Source organism: Prunus persica, chromosome G6 (genome assembly GCF_000346465.2).
Source record: "Prunus persica cultivar Lovell chromosome G6, Prunus_persica_NCBIv2, whole genome shotgun sequence".
In the NCBI taxonomy this organism is placed as follows: Eukaryota; Viridiplantae; Streptophyta; class Magnoliopsida; order Rosales; family Rosaceae; genus Prunus; species Prunus persica.
Genome location: NC_034014.1, coordinates 26,840,843 through 26,862,803, shown reverse-complemented (window position 1 = coordinate 26,862,803; position 21,961 = coordinate 26,840,843). Strand labels below are relative to the sequence as shown.

Below are 21,961 nucleotides of genomic sequence, written 5' to 3'. Positions count from 1 at the left end.
TTGAGCAGTGTTTTATAATTTTGGAATCCTTTGCATTATTTGGAAATGGTCACATAACGATAGAAATTCTTATTAGATCGGTTAACAGATAGTCCTATTCGAAAAATTAACGACACGTGAATGTTGTCATAGATATGCAAATACAATTATCAATTAGTATTTTTTCTCATGCGGTACATATACAAACAGAAAATAGATGGTTTCAACTAGGAATATCTTTTAAAGAAATATTCTTTTTATCTAGTACTGAGGGGAGTGAAGGTGAAGACATACATCTCCAATGTCCTCTCCTTGACCTCCTCTGTTTGTACTCAGACTTCATAAACAAATTCACTTGAAACACAAAACCAAGCAGAGAAAATGGATGAGTTTGGTCTTCAAAATCTCTTTGCCTCAGAATCTGACCACATGCCCTCACAAAATTCCTTAAGCTGCTCAAAATCTCTTTGCCTCAAAAGCCATTTGTCTTGTTTTACAGGTAAAAAATGAAATAGAAAAGAATACTTGTGAGCTCTGTTTCTTCAGTTAATTTCTCTCTTCTTGCATATTGGTCTAAACTTGTCATAATTTACGAGGCACAATATTCTTGCAATCTTGACCCTTTCATACCATACCTTGCCATTAACTACTTGGATCGGTTCTTATCCAAGCCAGATGGTAATGGATAATGTTATAAACTACTCTTATCGTTTGATATTTTTGTTGCTCGTAACATCTAAACCCTATGATCATACGTCATCTAATTGGTTCCTCTTCCATTAGTGGTATGGGATTTTGTTCTGCACATTTCTTCATATTTTACTGTTAGAGTTGCTTTGTTGTGGCCTCCTTTTCGGAGCCTCCCTTTCTGTTGAATGGTTTTTGCCCCCATACAAGCCTTGGCAGTTCCAAAGTTGGGAGCACTTTTTCGCGCTTCATTTGATCCTCTACAAGCATTGCAGTTCCAAAGTTGGGAGTAGTTACTAACGGTTTTATTGGGTGTTTTCAACGTTAACAGATAAGTTTGGAACACCAGATAAGTTTTGCCTTGTTGGCCATGTTATGTTGTTACATTTAGAACGATCATCTTGGTGTTTTCTTTGTTACTTTTGTTTTCCTTTTGTTATGTCATTGTGTTTATTTTTCTTTTTTTGTGGATTTGTGGGTTTTGTGTCTTTAGTTTTCTTTGTTTTTTCCGCAGCTTGGTTTTAGTAGGCTTTTGTTTCTTTTTATGGTTACTTGTTGTTTTGCTTTCGTTTTAGCATGGTCTTTTTAGTTGTTGTCTTGTTTCAGTTTGTTTTTTAAGTTTTCTAATAAGGTTGTTCTACACTCAGTTGTGTGTAGTTGTGTTCTTTTTATTTTTGTTTTAAGTAGACATTTGCAGGTTGTCGGTTAAGTTCATGGTGTGTATGCACTGTTCTTTTTTCCTTTCTTTTCTTTTGTTTCCAGCTTTTGTGCTTCTAACTTTATTTTTTAACCTTTTGTTTGGGTTTGTTGGCTAGTTCTCTTTTCTTACTGTTCATCCACAACCAAACTTGCATGGAACATGGCATATGCATATCAAAACCAGAGTCAGAGTGTCACTTGTTCCCTCATATATACAAACGTCACCTTAACATAACACAACATACATGCCTTATTCTTTCATGAATTACATATAGTACATGCAAGCAGCTGACCCGATAAACAGCAACTAGAATGATACTCGAATATCAAGCAATGTCATCAACTGAGAAATGAACTCTGGGTGGCCCGGCCAAGCTGCTCCAGTAACCAAATTACCATCCGTGAAGCAACGATCTATTGGTTCCAGCCATGTTGCTCCCGACAAAACCACATTAAGCTTAACCGCTGGATACGCAGTACATTTCTTTCCCTAAAATTTAGCCAGTTAACAACAATTAGGACATGATTAAAAAAAATTCATAATGTGAAAATAAGTAAATCAACCCTCAATCAGAAGAATCGGCAAAATGCAAACAGATTACAACTTCAAGGTGGTTTCTTTTTTACCTTGTCATAAAATACTCACTCAGTAAATCAACCCTCTTACAAAACTGGTGGAAATTTGAAGCAGGCCAAACAAACAAAAAAAAACACACAAATATGGAGTTTTAGAGCCGTGGTTTTCTACAACGCACACCTTAAAGATAGCAAACCACTCTTGTTTCTGTCAATTAGTCTAATTGGAACTGAGCCTGTGAGCTTGTTTTTCTCCAGGTTTCTGCAAAAGTAAATTAAACACTATATCCATCACCCTGCTTTAGTTTGTAACCAAGGATTTGCAGTTTTGCCCCATATAAAAGTAACAAAAAACTTACAGGACATTTAAGTTTGGCAATTGAGACATAAATCCCAAAAATCTAATCACTCCTCTTCTCACTCACATAAATCCCATCAAGAAACTTCCTAATATCCTTGTTCTTCACATGGCACTTCTGGTTTATGAGAGCAGCAGACCTCAACACCAACGCAGACCCGCCCTGGCTCCCAGACCCGCGCAGGCCGCTTAGATCCACCCAGACCGCCTACGGGCCGCCCAGATCCGCCTAGACCGCCTAGGGGCTGCCTAGCTCCGCCCAGACCGCCTAGCGGCCGCCTAGCTCCGCCCAGACCGCCTAGGGGCCGCCCCAATCCGCCCAGACTGCCTAGGGGCCGCCTAGATCCGCCCAAACCGCCTAGGGGCCGCCTAGCTCGGCCCAGACAGCCTAACTACAAGTTCGAGTCTCTCTCCGTTGCTACCATGGCGTCCAATTTACGTATGTTTCTGATTTTGCAATTTTTTTTGTTTGTTTAAATGGAAAAACGATTATAAGAGAGTTTCTTCAAAGGATTTTAAGATTTTATAGCATCAAAGTTGTTACAATAGTGGAGATTTCAATAGCTCAATGACATTTGATGGTTTTCATAGAGAGAGTTCAATCCAATCCAATCAACGCAGCAACCGAAACGAAAGAAAAAAATCGAACCTTGAGTTGAGAGAGAGAGAGAGGTTCAAGACCGAGTCTTTGAAGCTTAGAAGCGCTTATAGAGAAGCGAAATGGATGTGACTACGAGTCGCGCGGCTGTACATCTAAAATAATATATTTTACGAGTATAGCCGCACGACGATATCTTAAAAATATTCGAATATATTTTAATAGTATAGCCGAACGGCTATACACTTTAAATGTACAATTTTGTCATATTATTTTAGGGTTTAGAGCTAAAATACCAGTACAGCTAATTGGGCTAGAGTTTTTTCTTCAATTATTTTAGGTTTATTATCACAAAACGTCCTTAAGGTTTATGAAACTATCAGATTGCATCCTTAATATTTTTTTGTGTCATTCGTGGTCCTCAAGTTTAGTATGTGTGATCACAAATGGTCTATGCTGTTGGGTTCCGTCAAACACTCTGTTAGTTTGTTGACGTGATATATATATATGTCAAACACTCGTTAGTTTTCTTGACAACTTTTGAGGATCCAGAGCCATTTCTTATCCCCATCGCTAACAAATATTGTGGAAGAGAAATAGCACTACACTAATAACTAATTGCTTAGCCGCTACACATTTTGAGTTGAACCAATATTGTATTGTGCAATTGTCTTTTCTGTTACACGTATTTTCATATTCTCATAAAACTAATGCTCCTCAATTTTTTCTTTTTAAATAATTGAATAAGTGATAACCATGAAGGGAACTTTCAGATTTGCGTAAAATGGGAAATTCGTGCGAAAATTCATTAATAATATTTTATTGGGGAATCCGCCTTTAGCACAGAGCAGGAAAATCATTGAAATTGACAAAAGGGAAATTGCATGGGCTCAATTGACTTGGGTCGTCTTGTATGTGCGTATGTTCCGTAGTTAATTTGGCCTGCTTTTGAAAGACAGGGTCTACGGAAGGCTTGTAAAATACGGAGGAAGACTTAAACACATGAATATGACCGAGTGGTAAATATATTTTATTTTATTTTTGTACGCAAGAAAGTTGAAATTACAAACTTGGGGTGACCTTACACCAATAATAGAACAGAGCTAAAACAAGAGGCCAAATTCATGTGAAAATAACAATGTGCAAGAAACTTGGGGGGTTGGAGCATAACATTTGTGAGGAGAAGAGCTTAAACCAATACTTGAAGTCTAGAACAGAATTGGTGGCTGATGATCTATATAGTTCGCTAAATCATCGTTCCCTACAATTTGTGTTCTTCCAGAGGACATCTCAGTTTCCAAACATTCCTTCAAGTCGTTATAGATAAAGGTTATATCAGGCCTTTGGATTGCTGTTAAAGGCACACATGCCATGGCAATTTGTAGAGCTTTCCATGCAGAAGGAATGTTGTAGGTCCCTTGTATTCTTGAATCCACGATACTTTCAATTTCCCTAGTGTCAAAATTTGGACTCACCCATCGACATATGTGAATAGGTTCAGCTTCTACGTCTCTTAATATTGCTGCTCTACCAGTTATTAGCTCTAGCAACACAATCCCAAAGCTGTATATATCACTCTTTTTGTTCAACTTTCCTGTGTTGTAATATCTGGCAGAATAGGGAAAACAATTAATTAGATATTCCTTGTTTTAGGGATAATTTGATCTAATAAAGCACTATACATACCTATAGGATTTAGGGTTTTGGGCTTATAGAAAACGACTACCTAACATATAACTCAATTCAACAGATCATATATATGAAAAGGTTACAATTTGGATCTGATCGATAAAACAATATTCCCTAAAAATTTGGAAAATTTAGTGAGCATAATTAACACTTACTGAGGATCAAGGTACCTAAATGTTCCTTTAGGGTCAGTTGATACATGAGTGGCACTTTCAGTTGCAAGAACTTTAGAAAGACCGAAATTGGCTATCATGGCGTGAAGATTTTCATTTAGCAAGATATTTGAAGTCTTTAGATCTCTATGTACTATTGATGGCTTGCATCTAGTCCTGCAAAAATTACTTAAGCCATGTTAACTAAATGAAGATCTTAACACTACGATTTTTGATAAGCACATAATTATTACAATTTCTATCCCTAAATATTTAATTGTTAGTGCATTAATTTATTTTATTTTAAGCTCTTTAGGCTAAAGTTTGATTTTTAGAAGTTTAGGCATTATGCTAATAGAAGTATTGGAAATTAAATAACTACTTTCTCTTAGTAGGTCCTTGGTGAGATTGGCAACAAATAAAGAAAAGAGATAGAAGATTAACTCAAGCAAGAAGTGATAATGGCATTGATATAAATAAAACAAAAGCATGAAGTGTGGCCAGCCACTAGCAAGCAATTACAAGCACATGCTCGTTCAAGTGTCGCAACCAAACAAATAAAGGTGAAGAAGAAATGGAGTACAACCAGCAAAAGGGAAAATTAAAGCAAAAGAAAGCTTTAAGGTGTTGCACTCAACGTAAAGAAATGATATTGAATACAAAAGTAATGAAAGTGGTGTTGGATAAATTGATGATGAGAAGAAATAAAAATGAAGAGGTGGGCTGGCAGCTAGTTGGTGAAACTTTGTTTATTCAATACAAGTTGGAGTTGTTGCAATATGAGCAATTCCAATTCTCTTTTGCTGGTTTTAGGAATCATTTTTATGGATCAAATTAATATGAATTGCATGTTTATGTTGAAAGTGGAACCCAGTGCCTTAGTGTTTTAATCAATTAAATTTTCTTTAATAAAATCCTATTTAAATCTACTTCTTAATCACAATTGTTTTTTTTTACAGCTCTGTTATTTTCTTTACACCTCCCTCTGTGGATATGACACTCGGACTTCAGAACTACACTGCTATACGACACCTCTCCTTGGGTTTTGCAAAATTTTACTAACAATTTTCTTGCAATGTACTACGTTTTTGTGTTTCAACACAAAAACACACGTACATATATGTATGTACTTACATTAGTCATAACTATTTCATTAATGTTTCCAAGATGAACACAAGAGCAGAATTAAATTTTGAAAACTGGAAGAGAAGAAACTAGATTATATATATATATATATATAATTTTTCATTTCATTTTTATTTTTGTTTTAGTGCTTACCTCGTGCTGCATCAACTGCAATTTGAAGTCTCTCCTACCAAGTCAAAACGTGTAAAGTTACATCTGCACCCAAAAGTTTTCAGTGACCACAGAGTTCTTTAAATTTTATTGAAAATGAGCAATAAAGGAGAATTAGGCTTATAGATGGTCAATCCCCATAAAGCGAGTTCATATGAATACGTGTCGATTTACCAGCTGAGAAACGCTGTTGCAAATTTCCATTAGCAACGAAATTATAAACAAGTGCCGTAGTCTCCCCTTCATCAACAGTTTTAACCTGCATTTGTTGACAAAAATCCTTGGAAGTAATGCTTTTCACAATCTTGTACGTAAATTGGGCATTCTTGATATCCATGATCCAATTTGAGGGGGAGTGTTGGAAATTAGGAAGTTTCTTTATTTTCTTTTCTGTAATTGATTGTAATTGATTTAGGAGTAGTCTCCAAGTAAACCTAGGATTCCTTGTAGGGTTTGTAAATCTCTCTATATATTCTTAGCCTTCTAGCTCTGTCTATACACTGAGAAATATTCTTCTCAACATAGTCTCTAATTTGACACAGCCAATGTGTTAAAGACCAGCAACAATCATTGTTCCATTTAAGGAAAAGCCTTAAATTTGATCAACCTTCATGCCACCCACTTCTCTCTCTCTCTGTCTCTTCCTAAAGAAAGCAAGCATCAGAACAAGTATGCATGTTGGAAAGGCAGAACCAGATTTACCCCCACACGGAAACAAAAACAAAATATACGATCACATAGGATATAGAAAATCTCGGTCCTCGTGATGAGCATTTGAAACTAAGGAATTGAATCTGCAAAGAAAACCAACATCCACAAAACTAGCTGCTCAAATCGTCATCTATATTTCACTTTCAAATGGAGATTACATATTTCACTTTCTATATGGGGGGGTCTGATTACATAATTGATAAATCATTGTTTAATTAGGAGATACTTTCCTAATTCTTTACTGTATCTAATTACTTGTATAGCACCTTGTAAACTCCTATATATATACCTCCTTATGGAAAAAAAAAAATAAGATTAAACTAATACATTCAAACCATATTCATATTTTAGCATGGTATCAGAGCAATCGATCGTCAGTTGTCTCTAAACCCTTATCTCAAATTTCTCATATTCAAATCCAAAACCCTAAATCAAATTCCTCATATTTTTTCCCCAAATCCAAATCCCTCAAATCTAAAGTCCTCAAATCCTCTTATCCAAATCCCTATACACATACCCTCAAATCTTATACACATACCTTTATCTTTTCCAAATTCAGATCTCCATACACATCCCTCATATCTTCAAATTCCTAAACACATATTTGTTTTACCCTTAAAATTCTTCCGCTGCCATGGACTAATACATTCAAACCATATTCATATTTTAGCAAAGAGGCGGTGTGAATTTGGCTAGGGGTGTAGAAGGCCTCGCCTTTTTGGGGATAAATCTGGGCAGTGTCGTTGGGTGGGTGGAACAGAGAGAGAGAGAGAGAGAGAGAGAGAGAGAGAGAGAGAGAGAAGTGGGTGGCTGCTTGGGTAGTGTGGCTGAGGCTTGTTAACGAAAGTGAAAATAGAGAGAGAATTAAGAAGATGAACCTTTCTGTATTATTTCTCATATTACACTACAATACAGAGAGTTAAGCTTTATAAGGCTCTAACTGATTACAACAGCTTACTAACTAATTCTAACATCAGTCAATGACTAAGTGACACTTGTCACAATCCTAGCTCTACATACTCTAACATCCCCCCGCAAGATCATGGGTGGAGAATCCAACCATGAGATTAGAACAATGCTTAAACCAAAGAAGCAGAAAAATCGTTGAATGTTGCTATAGTTGAAGCAGAGCATACTTTTTTTTTTTTTTTTTTTTTTTGTGTTTGGAGCACCAATCCAAAGCTTGAGACATAAGAGTACTCATGTGAAGCATAACCCAGCAAAGTTGGCCAAATTGACACATATAAAAAATAAAAAATAAAAGAACCAACTCCAGGCCATCATTTTTCCTCCAATGAAGACATGCTAAACCTTCCACTGATCCAGAGAGAGTAGAGAAACCACAGACAACTCAAATACACCCCATCAAACTTTGGCAACTGATCAACAAGTAATATCAGAGGCATAATACATGCTCTATCAACTCTTCCAGTCAACGAATTTCACAACCTTATTGATAACAAATGATTAACTGTGTGCCTATGAGATTTACCAACGGATTCACTGTATAAACCATCAAGTATCCCAAATCTGCCAAATAATTGCATCCTCAATAAGCAAGTCAAATCAATTATGTAATCAGACCCCCACATATAGAAAGAGATAGAATAAGAGAAGAGGGAAATTCTTTATTCCCTGAAAATTTAAAGAAAGGAGATAGAAAGAAAGAAGAAATTGGAAATCCATTTGTTCACTAATCAGAGAGATTGTAGAAAGGACATAGAAAAGAGGAAGAATTGGGAAATTCTGTTGTACCCTTGGAGATTGTAGAAATGAGATAGGAAAGAGGAAGAATTGAAAAATTCTTTTGTTGCCTTAGATATTGGAGAAAAGAGATAGAAGAGAATGAGATATGGGAAATTCTTTGTCCCCTGAGATAAGAAGAGTGAGAAGAGAATGAGAAATGGGAAATTTTTTGTCCCCTGAGATAAGAAGAGTGAGAAGAGAATTGTGACAGAACCATGTAAGGATTGATTGATTGAAGATTTTCTTGTTCTCCAAAGAAGTGGGATTGAAGAGTCAAGAATAGGGGTACTGAGATTTTGGATGCACTAGAAAATTGACAAAGTAAAAATAACAAATGAACCGTCAATATTTGGTCTACGGTGATGTATTCAAGAATAGTGATGTTATAGCAAGAACAGGGAGCAGCTACAATAACTATCAAAGGTGGATAGAAAGCTTGAATATTTGAACATAGTATTTCTACAATTATTGAAATCAGAGAGACAGAGGATGAACAACAGACATACCAAAAGAACATCCATAGGATCCAAATAGCAGGAACGCAACTAATAATCTGAAATCCACCATAGTTGAGGAAATAGAACCTCCGTAGGCATATATGGAATTGAAGTCAGCGAGTCGAATCAATCCCAAATCAATGGAGAATTACGCGAAGCATATATGAATTTGTAAATCCCCAATTCGAAGGCTTGAAATCAGCAATCTTATATAAAAGCCCCAAAATTAACTAGCAATCGATCAAGAACATTGGAAATTCCCAAAACAGCGACAAAACCCTATTGAGACGTACTCGAATCAAATATGAGAATGAAAATCCCCAATAGCAAGCCGAATAGAAACCCAAACCTTGATTCAGTTTGACGAAATTGAGAATCCAAGAATGATATGGAAGAAGCAAATATTGACGTCGATTTCCATGGAGGTCCAAAAAAGAATGTCAAGGCGTAGAAAGCGGAAGCAGAAGAACTTAGGATCGATCCATGGCTCTTGATACCATGTTAACGAAAGTGAAAATAGAGAGAGAATTAAGAAGAAGATGAACCTTTCTATTTTATTTCTCATATTACACTACAATACAGACAATTAAGCTTTATAAGGCTCTAACTGATTACAACAGCTTACTAACTAATTCTAACATCAGTCAATGACTAAGTGACACTTGTCACAATCCTAACTCTACATACTCTAACAAGGCTGTGGGTTGGGGGTAGGGTTTGGGGGTCGGGGAAGGAGGTGCTGCTTGAGGCTGATGGGTTTTTCTTTTTTATTTATGTTTATAATTTTTTTCCTTATTTTTAATTAGTTTTTTTAATGTTTTGTTCATATTTTAAGCAATTTAAGTTTTAAAAAGTGGATCCCATATATGTCACATCAACAATTAATGAAAATTTCAAGAGCAACTCTAGCAGGATGGACTAGCCCAGTCAAGAGGTTCCCTAGGCCCCAGTCAGCAATTTATGTTTATTTCTTCCAGCAACCAAGGCTTGCCAAGGCAAGTGCTAGGCTCCACTAGCTCAGGCAAGACCCAAGGCAAGACTTGCTTGGGCTGTTGTCTAGGCAAGATGACTCAATGCTAACATCATCAGCAAATTTAAATAACAAAAAAATTGAAAACAAAAACAAAAAATTTCATATTTTTTTAATATTATATAAATACCTAGCCATATTCTTCACTTCCCACTCCAAAACTGTATACAAATTCATCTCCTCATATATCATTTGAATAGTAACCTCCCTTTGCCTTTTGTCATGATAAATGAGTGGAAATGCTCTAACAAGATAATACTAACGTTGGAACCATATTGCAAAAAATAAGAAAGCTTAGGAATCGTTAAAATTAAGAGTAGAGAGGCAAATATGCCTTAAGAATAAAAATCTCATGATACTAAATTGAAATTAACCCTAATTTCAAATTAATTCCCAGAATGAGTGGTAATGTTTTGTTATTCACATAAAGTCAATGCAATCGAAGTAATTAAAAGTCCAATTTGCATGTTGTATGAGGTTTACAATTCCTTTTTCTTCCTTTCCGACTTGTCGGTTTTAAGGTCTTAGTCTTTTTTTTAATGTTTTATTACTAGCTACCCGAGATCCCTTTCGCTCTGTAGGTCATAGTCAATAGATACTTAGGAAAAAGATGCTAAGTTGAGTGATTAATAAACTGATTTAACCAAAACTCGAAGAAAGCTTATCTTACTGAAATCTTAATTTATATGAAACTAGCTTGACATTTGTAAGATGTGGACCAACTGTCTTAATTTGAAGTCAATTATAAACCATATTCAATACTGAGTTAGCTTCCCAAATTTTGTTTTAAAACGAGGACCTGCTGCATGCATGTTCATTTGCGGAGTTCCTGCTATCCTTGTCTTTGTCCAGATCTACCAATTTGAGTCAACGCGGTATCACTCTGGTCTGATGTAAAGCTCCAAACACACTTGAACTAACTCCTTTCTGTCTCTTCTTTTTCCCTCAAATGAATCATTTTCTCCTTCACTGTCAGATTTAAAAAAATAAGTTCATTCACTAACTCTCAGTTCTTCCTATTGCAGTCATGGAGATCTCCGAACAGAAGATTAAGTGAGTTCCTCTAACTCAACGACCATTTTCTTTAGGTTCAGTGGCTCCTTCGTTGATGTTTCTTCTTTGTAGCTAATAGCTAACAGGTGCAAAATTTATTTTGTTTTCGTTTTGTTTTCTTCAGCATTCCAGATGAAACTGTGAAGGAAAAATCTACGATGACATATGGAGGAGATATACCGACAACGAAATGGGCGTCTATTCTTTATCCAACTTGGTCATGGTCTATTGTTTATAACAGTTTGGTTTCAGCTTCATTTTGTGTAATTGGATAGCTTCTAGAATAGATAAAGAAGCTATGCACTCTGTATTGATCTCGCAGTTCAATAATTTAATGAACTAACAAAGTTTTTATGGATTCCGCAGTCTGCAGCTACAACATTAAAGTTTATGAAAATGACGAGCGAGAGAGAATTCCAGATAACATTGTGGTTAAAAAAAATTGGCCTCCCTTTCAGTATGAAGGATAGGATCCTGACAAGCGTGCTGCACAATCTTGACGGAAACAAAGATATTAATATTCAGAGTATCCGATCTGTTACATCCAAGGGAGAGGGATACAAAATGGCGAAACATCTATGGTGGAATGTGCTAAAGGAAGTAAGTTTTATAATATACATCTTTTTCCCACATTTCTTGGATCACGGGACAAATATTTTTACAACATTTCTTGACCTCTACGTCTTGTAAAATCCAAACTGATGTTATATGGCATTATGACAATAAGAAAAACTTACAAAATGAAACCAAAATGCAGATAATCAAACAGTTAAACAATTCTCGATTTAGTTCATCTTTAAGCAAACCTAAAAATTGAACAATTTCATACAATAAATTACAGTCTAGAAATATAAGGATATTCTTATTAGAGAGTGCGTGACAGAGAGTGACACCCAAATATTCCTCGTATAACAAGGCTTCATTTATTCGCTTATAAATTTTCATATCTATACTAGAAAGCTGTAAATATGTTCCTTTTATATGGGATTCAATGTCTTTAGTTTTCTCATTGATATTTATCGTCTCTAGGTTCCAATGTTTCAAACTATGGATGATAGATCATTGGAAGCAATTTGCTCGAAGTTTCATCCCGTGTTCTATGGTGAGGACAGTTATATTATTCGAGAAGGGGAACCACTTGGTAAGATGGTCTTCATCCTGCGAGGCAATATATTGACCTATGCCACTAATAATAATGGAACAAATGGCTCAACAACAAACATCTGTCTTAAAAAAGGTGATATTTATGGAGAAGAACTTGTAAAGTGGGCATCAAATAGTGTTACCTCCTCTCCTAACTTGCCCGTCTTGACAAAAGTCTCTCTTTCGGACTTGCCCATCTCGACCACAACTCTAAAGTGCTACACCAAAGTTGAAGCCTTCACCCTCATGGCCACGGACTTGAAGAGGATAGTCCAAGCAAATAAAAAAGACCTTCAATATTGGGCCGGTGTCGCATAAAATTCTATTAAGGAGTCGTTCTAGATATATGACACCCTCATTATAGAATTTTGCATGTAATAAGATGATTTTGTATCTGTTTAATATATTGCATTTGTCTGATTATGAAATTCTAAAATCATTTTGAAGAAGATGACAAGAGGTCGATTTTCTTTATCATTTCCAGTTTCGTTTTTTGCAAGCAAGTGAATACGACATTGAGCATAATCCACCAAATTGGACAGTTTGATATTATTTTTCAGACATTGGGCGCACTGACTAAATTGATGGGTGCATATAAAACTGTTCATAATGAAATGAACCTTTATAGTTGAATTCCAAATGGGTTGGCATGAGGCCCATTCTGCCCATTCTCATATACAAATTGATTGTTTATTCTGGAAACTATCAATGAAAACAAACTTCTCAATAATTTGGGTACAATTTTCTTCACCTAAAGATTCTTGTTTGATTGTCATGTTTATTCTGTTGGTTAGTGACAAAGAGTGAAGCTTCGCAATTCAGGGCAACATCAGATTAGATTTGTTTGGTTGAGATGTCACTGTTTGCGGAGACCCCATGACATAACAAGAGAAAGATATGTGAGCTCTGAATTAGATGAATGTACACATCAGAATACCCTCGTATTCCGGGGTTAATTAATCACAGAATCCTTACCATAATCCCTCAACTTTATTGGCGTTGTCGGAGAGGTCTCCCTTTAATCATTTCCCCTTGTTAACTCACCAGTCTAATCCCATCAACTAATCTGAAGTTTGAAATTTGATCATGACAAAAGTCGATCCAACCAATATAAAGTAATAATAAATTTTGGACCCCATTTGTTTCCCCTAAAATAACTACGCTTTCTCTTAACAAACATGTGATCATCACCGACCTAGCTATGAGTGAAATAGTGTTTCATCTCGTATGCAAAAGCCAAAACTCCTAAGATAGACTCAATCAAAAAGAGGATATATCATGCACCTTTTTGCCACACTTTGAACCCAAAAATATAAGGGAAAGAATAAATACAAAACTTAGGTAAGAAAAGCTCTTGCCATCTATTAATTTGGTTTACTTTTGCTTTCTGAAAGTTATGTGTCCGATTTGTTATTAATCTTTGATGTATTTGATATTCGTTCAAGCACGAATCTGAGCGAATGTAATCAGAAAGTTATGTGTCTAATTCGTTGATAACCGTTGATGCATGTAATATTCGTCCAAGCACGAATCCGAGCAAATGTGGTCAGAATTTCCAATAAATTGTTTCTAACTTTCTATTCACCTGTAGTTCAATATTTTGGAAACTGACCACACTCGTTTTGCTGTCCCTCATAAACAAGATATATGATCATTGACAGGTGCATGCATAAAACTAATTGGGATTCAGTCCAACAATTGTCAGGAAACTACAACTCCAAAAGCATGAAATATGTAGTTTCCAATTTATTCTCACTAAACTTAATAAGAGGATGATAAATTTTAGTAGCGTGCATAACATCTAATCAACCTCACACAGACTCATTTGGACTTTACTGTTTTTTTTTTTTTTTGGTCGAAGACTTTAACTGTTTGTTTCTGTGTTTGGTAGCGGGGAAGATAAATAGATGACTTATGTGAGGCAGTGACGTGCCCAAATCTTGAGCCCATAGATAAATTTCGTCTGTCTCCTAATGCAAGTGGTGGGGATGGTAAATCATAAAAACAGAGATAGTTGAAATTTTGGACCAGGTAGAGACAATCCGCACATGAGGCTTGAGAGTCAGCGTCTTAATCTCTCTCACGCCGTGTGCAGATCGGTTGTCGTCTACACCCATAAATTCTGCAAAGATTTTTTTGTCTCCTACACGTGCACGCATTTTTCTTTCCATCCAAAACCAATTATGGTAGCTTTTAATCGAATTTCTTTTCTCTTTTCAGCTACCTTATTAACTGAACTTATCACATTAGGGGTTGGATTTAAGTACGCACGCTAGGTTGTCTATTTGTTTTTGTTACTTAAATTGCTTGGAGGGCTACCAAAGGACGGTGGGTAAGGTCCGTATGTATATATACACATTAAAGAAGAAAAAGAAGGTGACATTGTCAATCCAATCAGGGCCGTTCTTGAGATTTTGAGGGTCTTGTGTAAATTTAAATTGGGGCTTCACATAATTTAATACAAAATACTATAAATAAAAATTTAGCATAACTTAATGTCATAAACAATTTTTTTTTTATAACTAAAAGTCATTAATAAATATGTAATGACAATTAGAAATCAAATTCATAAAAATTTAAATGTTTCCATTTGATAAAATTAAATGTTTGGTACAAAAATAAGCTCATTGTGCCCCTACAAGGTCCGTTGCTGTCTCCAATAAGCAATTTGTGTTTAATAGGAAAAAAAAATTGACAATCACAAATTAAAGAGTAGTTGCACACAAATTCCTGAAATTTGAATTTGACTATTTGATTTTGAGTGTTCTTTATGAATATAGGAATTAGGGTTTTCTCTTTTTGGTGTTGAAATTCCTGAAATTGAAAGAATAACTAAAATTGTCAAAGGATTGAAAAAAGAACCAAAGAGAGATTGATGAATGACGATGATTACCTACCAGAAAATCAGAGTTTAAAAGAAAAGAAGAATCCATGAAGTTTGTTTTGTTTTGTTTTGAATGAAAAAAATACTTTTCTTAGATGAGAAATTTTTTTTTTTAATTGTTTTTAAAAGAATATAAAATCCTCCATAAACCGACTTCAACGAGAATCGAACTTTAGCGCTACGTTAAATGGAGAAGCACTGGAACCAACTCCACCAAACACACCCCTATGCAAATGTCTAGCACGCTATACTATATATATATATATAATATATATAAAAAAATTTCGGAAGCCCTTAAGAATCGGAGACCCTATACGGTGGCACCACTTGCGCCACCCCAGGGCCTCCCCTGAATCCAATTGGTTTGTTTTTATTTAAGTGTGTTCATATATAGTATACCAATCTCTACTATAAAATTTATCATAGACCTTATAAGTTTGTGTTTTACGAGTGCTTCTAGAAGGTCCAAGTGCTTATGAATCAAAAAAAACATTTTCTAAAAAAGCACCTAACAATATAGTAATATCAGTACCCACAATTTGTGTCTCTTGTAGATTAATCTAATACGATCAGTTGACCAGTCAATTTTTTGGGCACAAACCATTCATTATTCTTACCAACCCAAATTGTTATATATTTGTCGATGAGAAATCAAATCAACAATAATACACGGCTAGATAGCCACGTAAGGAAGAAAAGAAAAAAACAAAGAAACTGTTTAAGCATGCCACACGTGGAAGATTTTTATAAAACGAATTATATAGAGCTAGTTGTTGCCCCCCTACCCTTGTGTGACCTGTGTCTTGCTTACCAAACTATAGCTGAGAGCTCAGCTTCTTTACATTACATTACATGACAATGGCGACCACTGCAAAATCCAGAATCTGCGGATATATGTTCTACGTCATCGAGCCCTCGATCATCAGTTTCTGTCCTTTGACTGTCTCTCCTTGCGGCTCGCCGACACACCCTGCAACTTAAAACCAGTTAATCTCAACCGTCCAACTCCTTTTGAATCATTGTGAAATAATTCCGTAATAAATTCTGCCCCATGCATAATGTATATCGGCTTGTGGGGTTTCGCTCAAGATGCGAAACGTACCATGGTAAACAATTATTGTATATGTTAGGCCTCTGCTAATAGACTACGGGTCTCACCTTGTCAAGAAAGATATGGTCAACAAATTTAGTACATGTAGTACTTGTAATGTTTGCTTATGATATGTTAATTAAGCTCTTAATTAGATTCTCAAATCTAATTAAGAACTTGAAGATGTGAGTTAAGTTAATTGGCCAAAACAGCATGCCCGTTCTCTTGCATTCGAGTTTGATCCCCTTCTCACTGTAGATTAAAGTCATTTAGGGCATAAGTCACTGTGAGTATACATTGTAGAACAGTCATTTACATAATTCAGATGTAATTTTATGTTTACTTTTCTTTTTGCTTTTAGTTGCGAATGCGATACTTATATACAGTATATTTCCTTAAACTACTGGGATGCAAGTCTGATTTTTACTCCGAGTTCGATAATATACATTGACGAATCAAATATATTTGACATAATTGCTAAAGGGTAGGAGAGTGACAGATGCATGCACACACTTTATTTTTCTCTGCTTTTTTGTTTTTGTTTTTTATTTTTTGTTTTGTTGCAATATCAAACAAAGTAGTTGCATGTTTATTCTGAAATCGGGATTAAGATATACGTATATATATTGACTCTGTCCACAAGATATATATACATCATGTTTTTTTGTTCTTTTCTGGTTAGTGTGTGACCCAAATAAAATACATTTTCGGTTTGCGGAATTTCAATGGTAAGCTCCTGCCTAAACAATAGGTTGCAATAAATATATCGTTGTTATTAATATCATGTTGTAGGGCCAGTGTGTTTTATTGACTTAACACAAACGCTAAAAATTAACTTATTTTTCTATCTTTTTATTACCCCACTGTATCTTTTTATGAGGAAAGTTTTTGGATTTGAGTCTTAGCATCCGTGTAGTGTGTGTGAGTTTAATATATTATCGTCTCTCTCAATAGAAAAGGTCTTTTCAAAAAAAAAACAAATAAGCTAGCTAGCTACAGCTAAAATTTGAGTGAGTTAAGTGTTGCATCCAATTCTTACTATACGCCAATATTAAAATGTTATATATACACTATTTGTGTCACATTCGAGTTTTGATGTTAACAAAACCCCAAAAGAAGTCATTATAGAGCTCATTTAGGTCTTAACACAGAGTTGGCTAGCTACTAATTCCCATTTTGTTGGTTGTTAAACGGGTTTCTATGTAAGCTAAAGCAAACAATAGTGCAACCTAATATTGCAATGCGTGTGGACATGTTTTGTTAGGTGGAGATTAGTGATAATTAAGCAAGGTTTCTTGTAAGTAAAACTAATTGACATTCCAAATTAATGCAAAATTCAGGAAGTCAATGGAGAACAAGCAAATTAAGTTTTCTTAGAATCTGACAGAAATAAATTGAAACCGCAAAGTTAGGGAGTTGAAAGAATAAGAAATGTGATTAAGATAATGTTCTACTTTTCTTTTCTTTTCTTTTTTCTCATGCTAAGCCTAAGTGCGTAAAGCTTGAAACTCCTTGTCCCAGAAAGACACTACACAAACTTGGTGCTTTCTTTTCATGTATTGGTTAGAACTGTTACTGCCACAGAAAACAAGTCATTACCAACAAGAGCGCAGGCCCAAATCACAAAAAAATTCATATACAAAAGGAAGCTCACCAATTACCGATTACTTTGTTTTCCTTTACGAAGCCAATCAATCTGAATCATTCGTCTGGCATATATGCATATATATATATATATATATATATATATATAAACCAAACCAAACAAAACAAATCCGCTTTGGTAGGCCGAATGATTCTCTTTTCATAAAATAAACTGCATGCCCTGCATCCAAAATCCAAGGGTTTGAAAAGGTTACATTGCTTTTGAAATCTTCGAAGTCATCACTTTTACTTTTGAAAATTTACAACTGCAACAGTTTTTATTATAGGCGTGGTCTAGGCCTCTAGCAATAGGATTTGAATTCTCACTTCCGAGCTTTTCAGTGTTTTATGGACTTGGTCTTATTTTGAAATTATGTACGGCTCTTCAGTCACCTCTGAAGCTACTGAACAAAGGGCTTTGCCAGAATTCGGAGTGGCAGGGTCTGAAAGCTGAAGAACATACTGCCAAAGAGACCATATTCAATTTAGGGGGGTAAAAATAAAGACTTCAAAGCATAAATTTTGTCCTTAAAGTGTGTCCTCTTTTGTTGGGAAAAAACACAGGTTTGAAAAGAGAAGCTGTCAGTGTTCGTTCAATGGCAGATGGGGTCCTCCAACAATCAATTTATGTGTGTATCATACCCAAATTGGTTGAGGTTCCATGAAATGCTCAAATTCAGAAACCAAAATTTATGCCCTCTTGGTTTCTCCATATAAAACACTAAAGCATAAAATGGATAAAAACTCATGTTATGTCTTCAAAGATTGAAACTTTTACTGTCTTAAATTTCTACTTGCAATTAAAGACTGCATTTTGATAACCTGGTTATCTTCAAAGATTGAAACTTATAACAGTCGACTGAACTAAAATGTAGTAAGTTTATTAAATACCAGAAAAAGACTAATAATATACAGTTCAGTTCTTGGAAACTTGCAATTACTTGGACCTGAGGTCAGTGAGATCAAACCAGATTTGCTTGAAGACCTTGATGATGAGCTCGTGATATTCATCTGAGTTCAAAGAGAGATAACATGCAAGAAGATCTTCCAAGTCCTTTGATGCCTTGATGTTGTTCTCCATAATCATCTCCACCATTGACTCCCTGAAATCCCTCTGAGGGTCAAATGAAGACTTGACAATTGCAAAGCTTTCAGAGAGGCTCCTCCGCTTTGAGCTCGAGTTTGATGACACACTCCGACGGCTGAGATTGGCCTGGTTGATCTTCCTGTTAGCAATTCTTGGTGAATTCATCCGAAGCCTAACTCCTGGAGAAGTAGCATTTGATGAAACTCTTCTAACAGAGCTAGCTGTCCTCTGTTCTTTGATGGTTTTTGTGCTTGTGCTCTCTTCCTTCGCAACCTTGACAGACAGAGACCCGTGTGCATTTCTATCCTGAAATTTAGCTGAGCTTCTTCTGCATCTGCTTGGCTCTTTTGTCTCTTTCTTCTTCTTCACATCTCTCACCATTTCACTGAATTTCGGTGGCTTGGTTATAATTGGAGCAAGCTCAAGCTCAGAAAATGAATACAACCCATTATCAGCCATATCAGATAGTTTCACATCAGATAATTTCATACTCAGAGATGCCTTATCCACGTCGATAACGACGTCTTTTTCCTCAGAATCAGCAAGGTAAGCAGCGCATGAACTCGACATTGAAACCATCCCATCAAAAGTCTCGGTAGCAAGAACACGGTCACACCTGAATTCAGGCTCATGAAGCTCAAGCTCACCATCGTCTTCATCATGAGACTCTGGCTCTGGGGAGCTGTCCAAGGTTGAAGAAGACCAGAGCTCTGGTGGGGAATCAGATTTAGTCCAAACGGATTCAATGGGGGCGCGGCAGCCACAGCCGGCAGAAACAGAGGAGGTGACAAGGTGAGGATCAGAGGGTAAGCTGGTAATTCTCTTCTTGGGTTTTTGTTTGGATGGTTTTTTGGGTGGTGGGTCAGGGAAATTGGTGTCTGAGGCTTTTGGGTTTGTGGGGGAGGAGCTGCAGAACCTGTGACCTGGGGCAGCGCTAGTAAGCTCCCTTGTGAAGTAGTAAGACTGTCTTGGAAGACATTGGTGGGGTAGCTGCTGCTTTGGTTTTGATGGCTCTGTAAATTTTGCAGTTGAAGCAAATGTTGGTTTTTGCTGTTGTTTTTTCTTCTTGGAGGGATGAGGGCTGTTGGGGTTTTTTCTGGGTTTGCTCATGTCTTTGAGCTTGTGAAACCAGGCATTGGGCATCATATCTGATAATCTAAACTTGTGGTTACCCATCACCACCTCTCTCTAGTTTCTCTCAGTAATATGTGAAAGACAGAAAGAAAGAAAGAAAGAAAGAGATGACTTAAAAGTCTTTTTAGCACTCACTCACTCTCTCTCACTCTGCTTTTTGGAGTTAGCTTGATGAAGATGAATAAAGGGGGAGGTTTTGGAATTTGGAGGGTAAGGAGGATGGGGTCCACAAAAGGATGGTAAAATGGGGTCCAATGGGGGCCAGGTGGTAAAATGGCAATCCTCCTGGTTTTGACGCCTATTCACCTAACCGTAAAGAAAACTGTGTTCTCTTATTAAGTTATCAGTGATGACTCATTTCTTTACTTGTTTAACAACTTCCTGTAAATGATTCTCTCTATTTTAAAGCCCCTGTGTGTCTGTGTATATTGGTGAGGGTGTTTACTTATCGTGACTGGGGGGTTTCTTTCTTTCTTATCGTACTAAAGCTTATCAGGGTCTTCCATATTTTTTCCAAATCACAACAGTTTTCTCAAAGTGGCTTACATGCAGCCTAGTCTGGGGCCCTAAATTACAGAGGGACCCAGTTTCATATTTCCTTGGCATCTAGGTCACATATGGCAAAAAACATACCACAAAGACAAAGGGCAGCTTCTAGGTTAAAAATAACCAGTACAACAAGTCTTTGGCCTTTGGGAAACTCTCAGATTTGCCACTTATTTCAGCTCCAGACTTCAGTCCATAAGCGAACACCTTGAATTGCAACAACAAGCACTAGTGTGTGTTTCCAACTTTTTATATATATATATATATATATATATATACTTTTGTCTATCAAAGGGAGATTAGATTTTATAAAGTAGAATAAGACAGAAAGCTATAGAGAAAAGCTTTTGTATTGTGCAGGTTTTGCCTTGTGACTCAGCATTATGAGTGTCCCGTCGGCATTTTTTTGCCTTCCTTTTCTTGCTTGGTGCTTTAATTTGCCGTTTCCTTCCTCGGGCTTCTTGGGTCAAACATATTCTTCAATTGCAAGTCCAACCCAAATAAGAATTTCAACCCAACCCAAGTAACTGCAAACTCAAATGGTACAAACTTACTGGTTATTATTCAAAAAAAGAAAAGGAGTCAAAGAATGGTACAAAACAAACCAGAAACGCATGCCCAAACAAAAAGATAAAAGTTAAAAGAGGTACAGAGCGGAGGACGTTCACGGTGAGCTTTCTTCTTGGATTGGCTCGGGTCTTTGCATAAGAGACCGACAGTTTGTCAAGCCAACAGTGGGCACACAATGGCATGGGGTTTTTGGTCAATTGGACCCCTTCTTCTGACTGCTCTGAAAGGAACAGGACCAAAACCACCAGCGTCTATGTGTGTGTTTCAATCTCTAGAGAAGGAGAGAAGGGAGTGGGGGGACCAACTGAAACTTCAGTGCTGCTTAAGGGAAATGTAGTAGTTTATGACAATTGTTTGCATATGGAAGGAGGAGGAGGACAAAGAATTGAACTCTAGGGATTATTTGTCATATGTTAAACGCTATCCCCAAAGTTGGATGTACCATATCACCATACTGTATCTGTATGTATGGGACGAATTTATGTATTTCGAGATTAGATTAGGGTCGTATTCTGTGGTTACGATTATACCGTATGTCTTTTTCAGGGAAGGTTTTGCTATGGGAATGTTTGTCCGGCTCATGCATGCAGTATGCCAGTATGGGTTAGTAGACAGCCTAGACTTTAGTCCAAAATTAAATGCAGCCAACGCAGAGCTGGATTTGGTGGGGAGATGGAGTGATGAAACGATGAAGGCATACCCAAACGGGACATGCTTGAGCTCATTGGGCTCGTGAGCATTTAAAACCAAACAAGTTTTTGGGACTTTGGCCCTGTCATAGACGGTCTGAAA

At 36.4% G+C, this 21,961-nt stretch overlaps 2 protein-coding genes across 2 annotated transcripts; both read right to left on the bottom strand.

The window, feature by feature from the left end:
• Positions 4,106-4,839, bottom strand: LOC18773812 (probable LRR receptor-like serine/threonine-protein kinase At4g29180). The gene is made up of 2 exons (XM_020565895.1): positions 4,742-4,839; positions 4,106-4,505 (listed from the first exon to the last, which is right to left on the bottom strand). The coding sequence occupies exons 1-2, from the start codon at positions 4,837-4,839 to the stop codon at positions 4,106-4,108; spliced, it is 498 nt and encodes a 165-aa protein (XP_020421484.1).
• On the bottom strand, positions 18,627-20,225 carry LOC18771970 (transcription repressor OFP1). The gene has a single exon (XM_020567431.1). The coding sequence runs from the start codon at positions 20,093-20,095 to the stop codon at positions 18,770-18,772; it is 1,326 nt and encodes a 441-aa protein (XP_020423020.1). The 5' UTR covers positions 20,096-20,225; the 3' UTR covers positions 18,627-18,769.

Coding starts and splice junctions, on each gene's coding strand:
- LOC18773812 (XM_020565895.1), bottom strand. CDS start 4,839: ATGATAGCCAATTTCGGTCTTTCTAAAGTTCTTGCAACTGAAAGTGCC. Junction 4,506..4,741: donor TTTAGGTACCTTGATCCTCA/GTAAGTGTTAAT, acceptor CTATTCTGCCAG/ATATTACAACACAGGAAAGT.
- LOC18771970 (XM_020567431.1), bottom strand. CDS start 20,095: ATGGGTAACCACAAGTTTAGATTATCAGATATGATGCCCAATGCCTGG.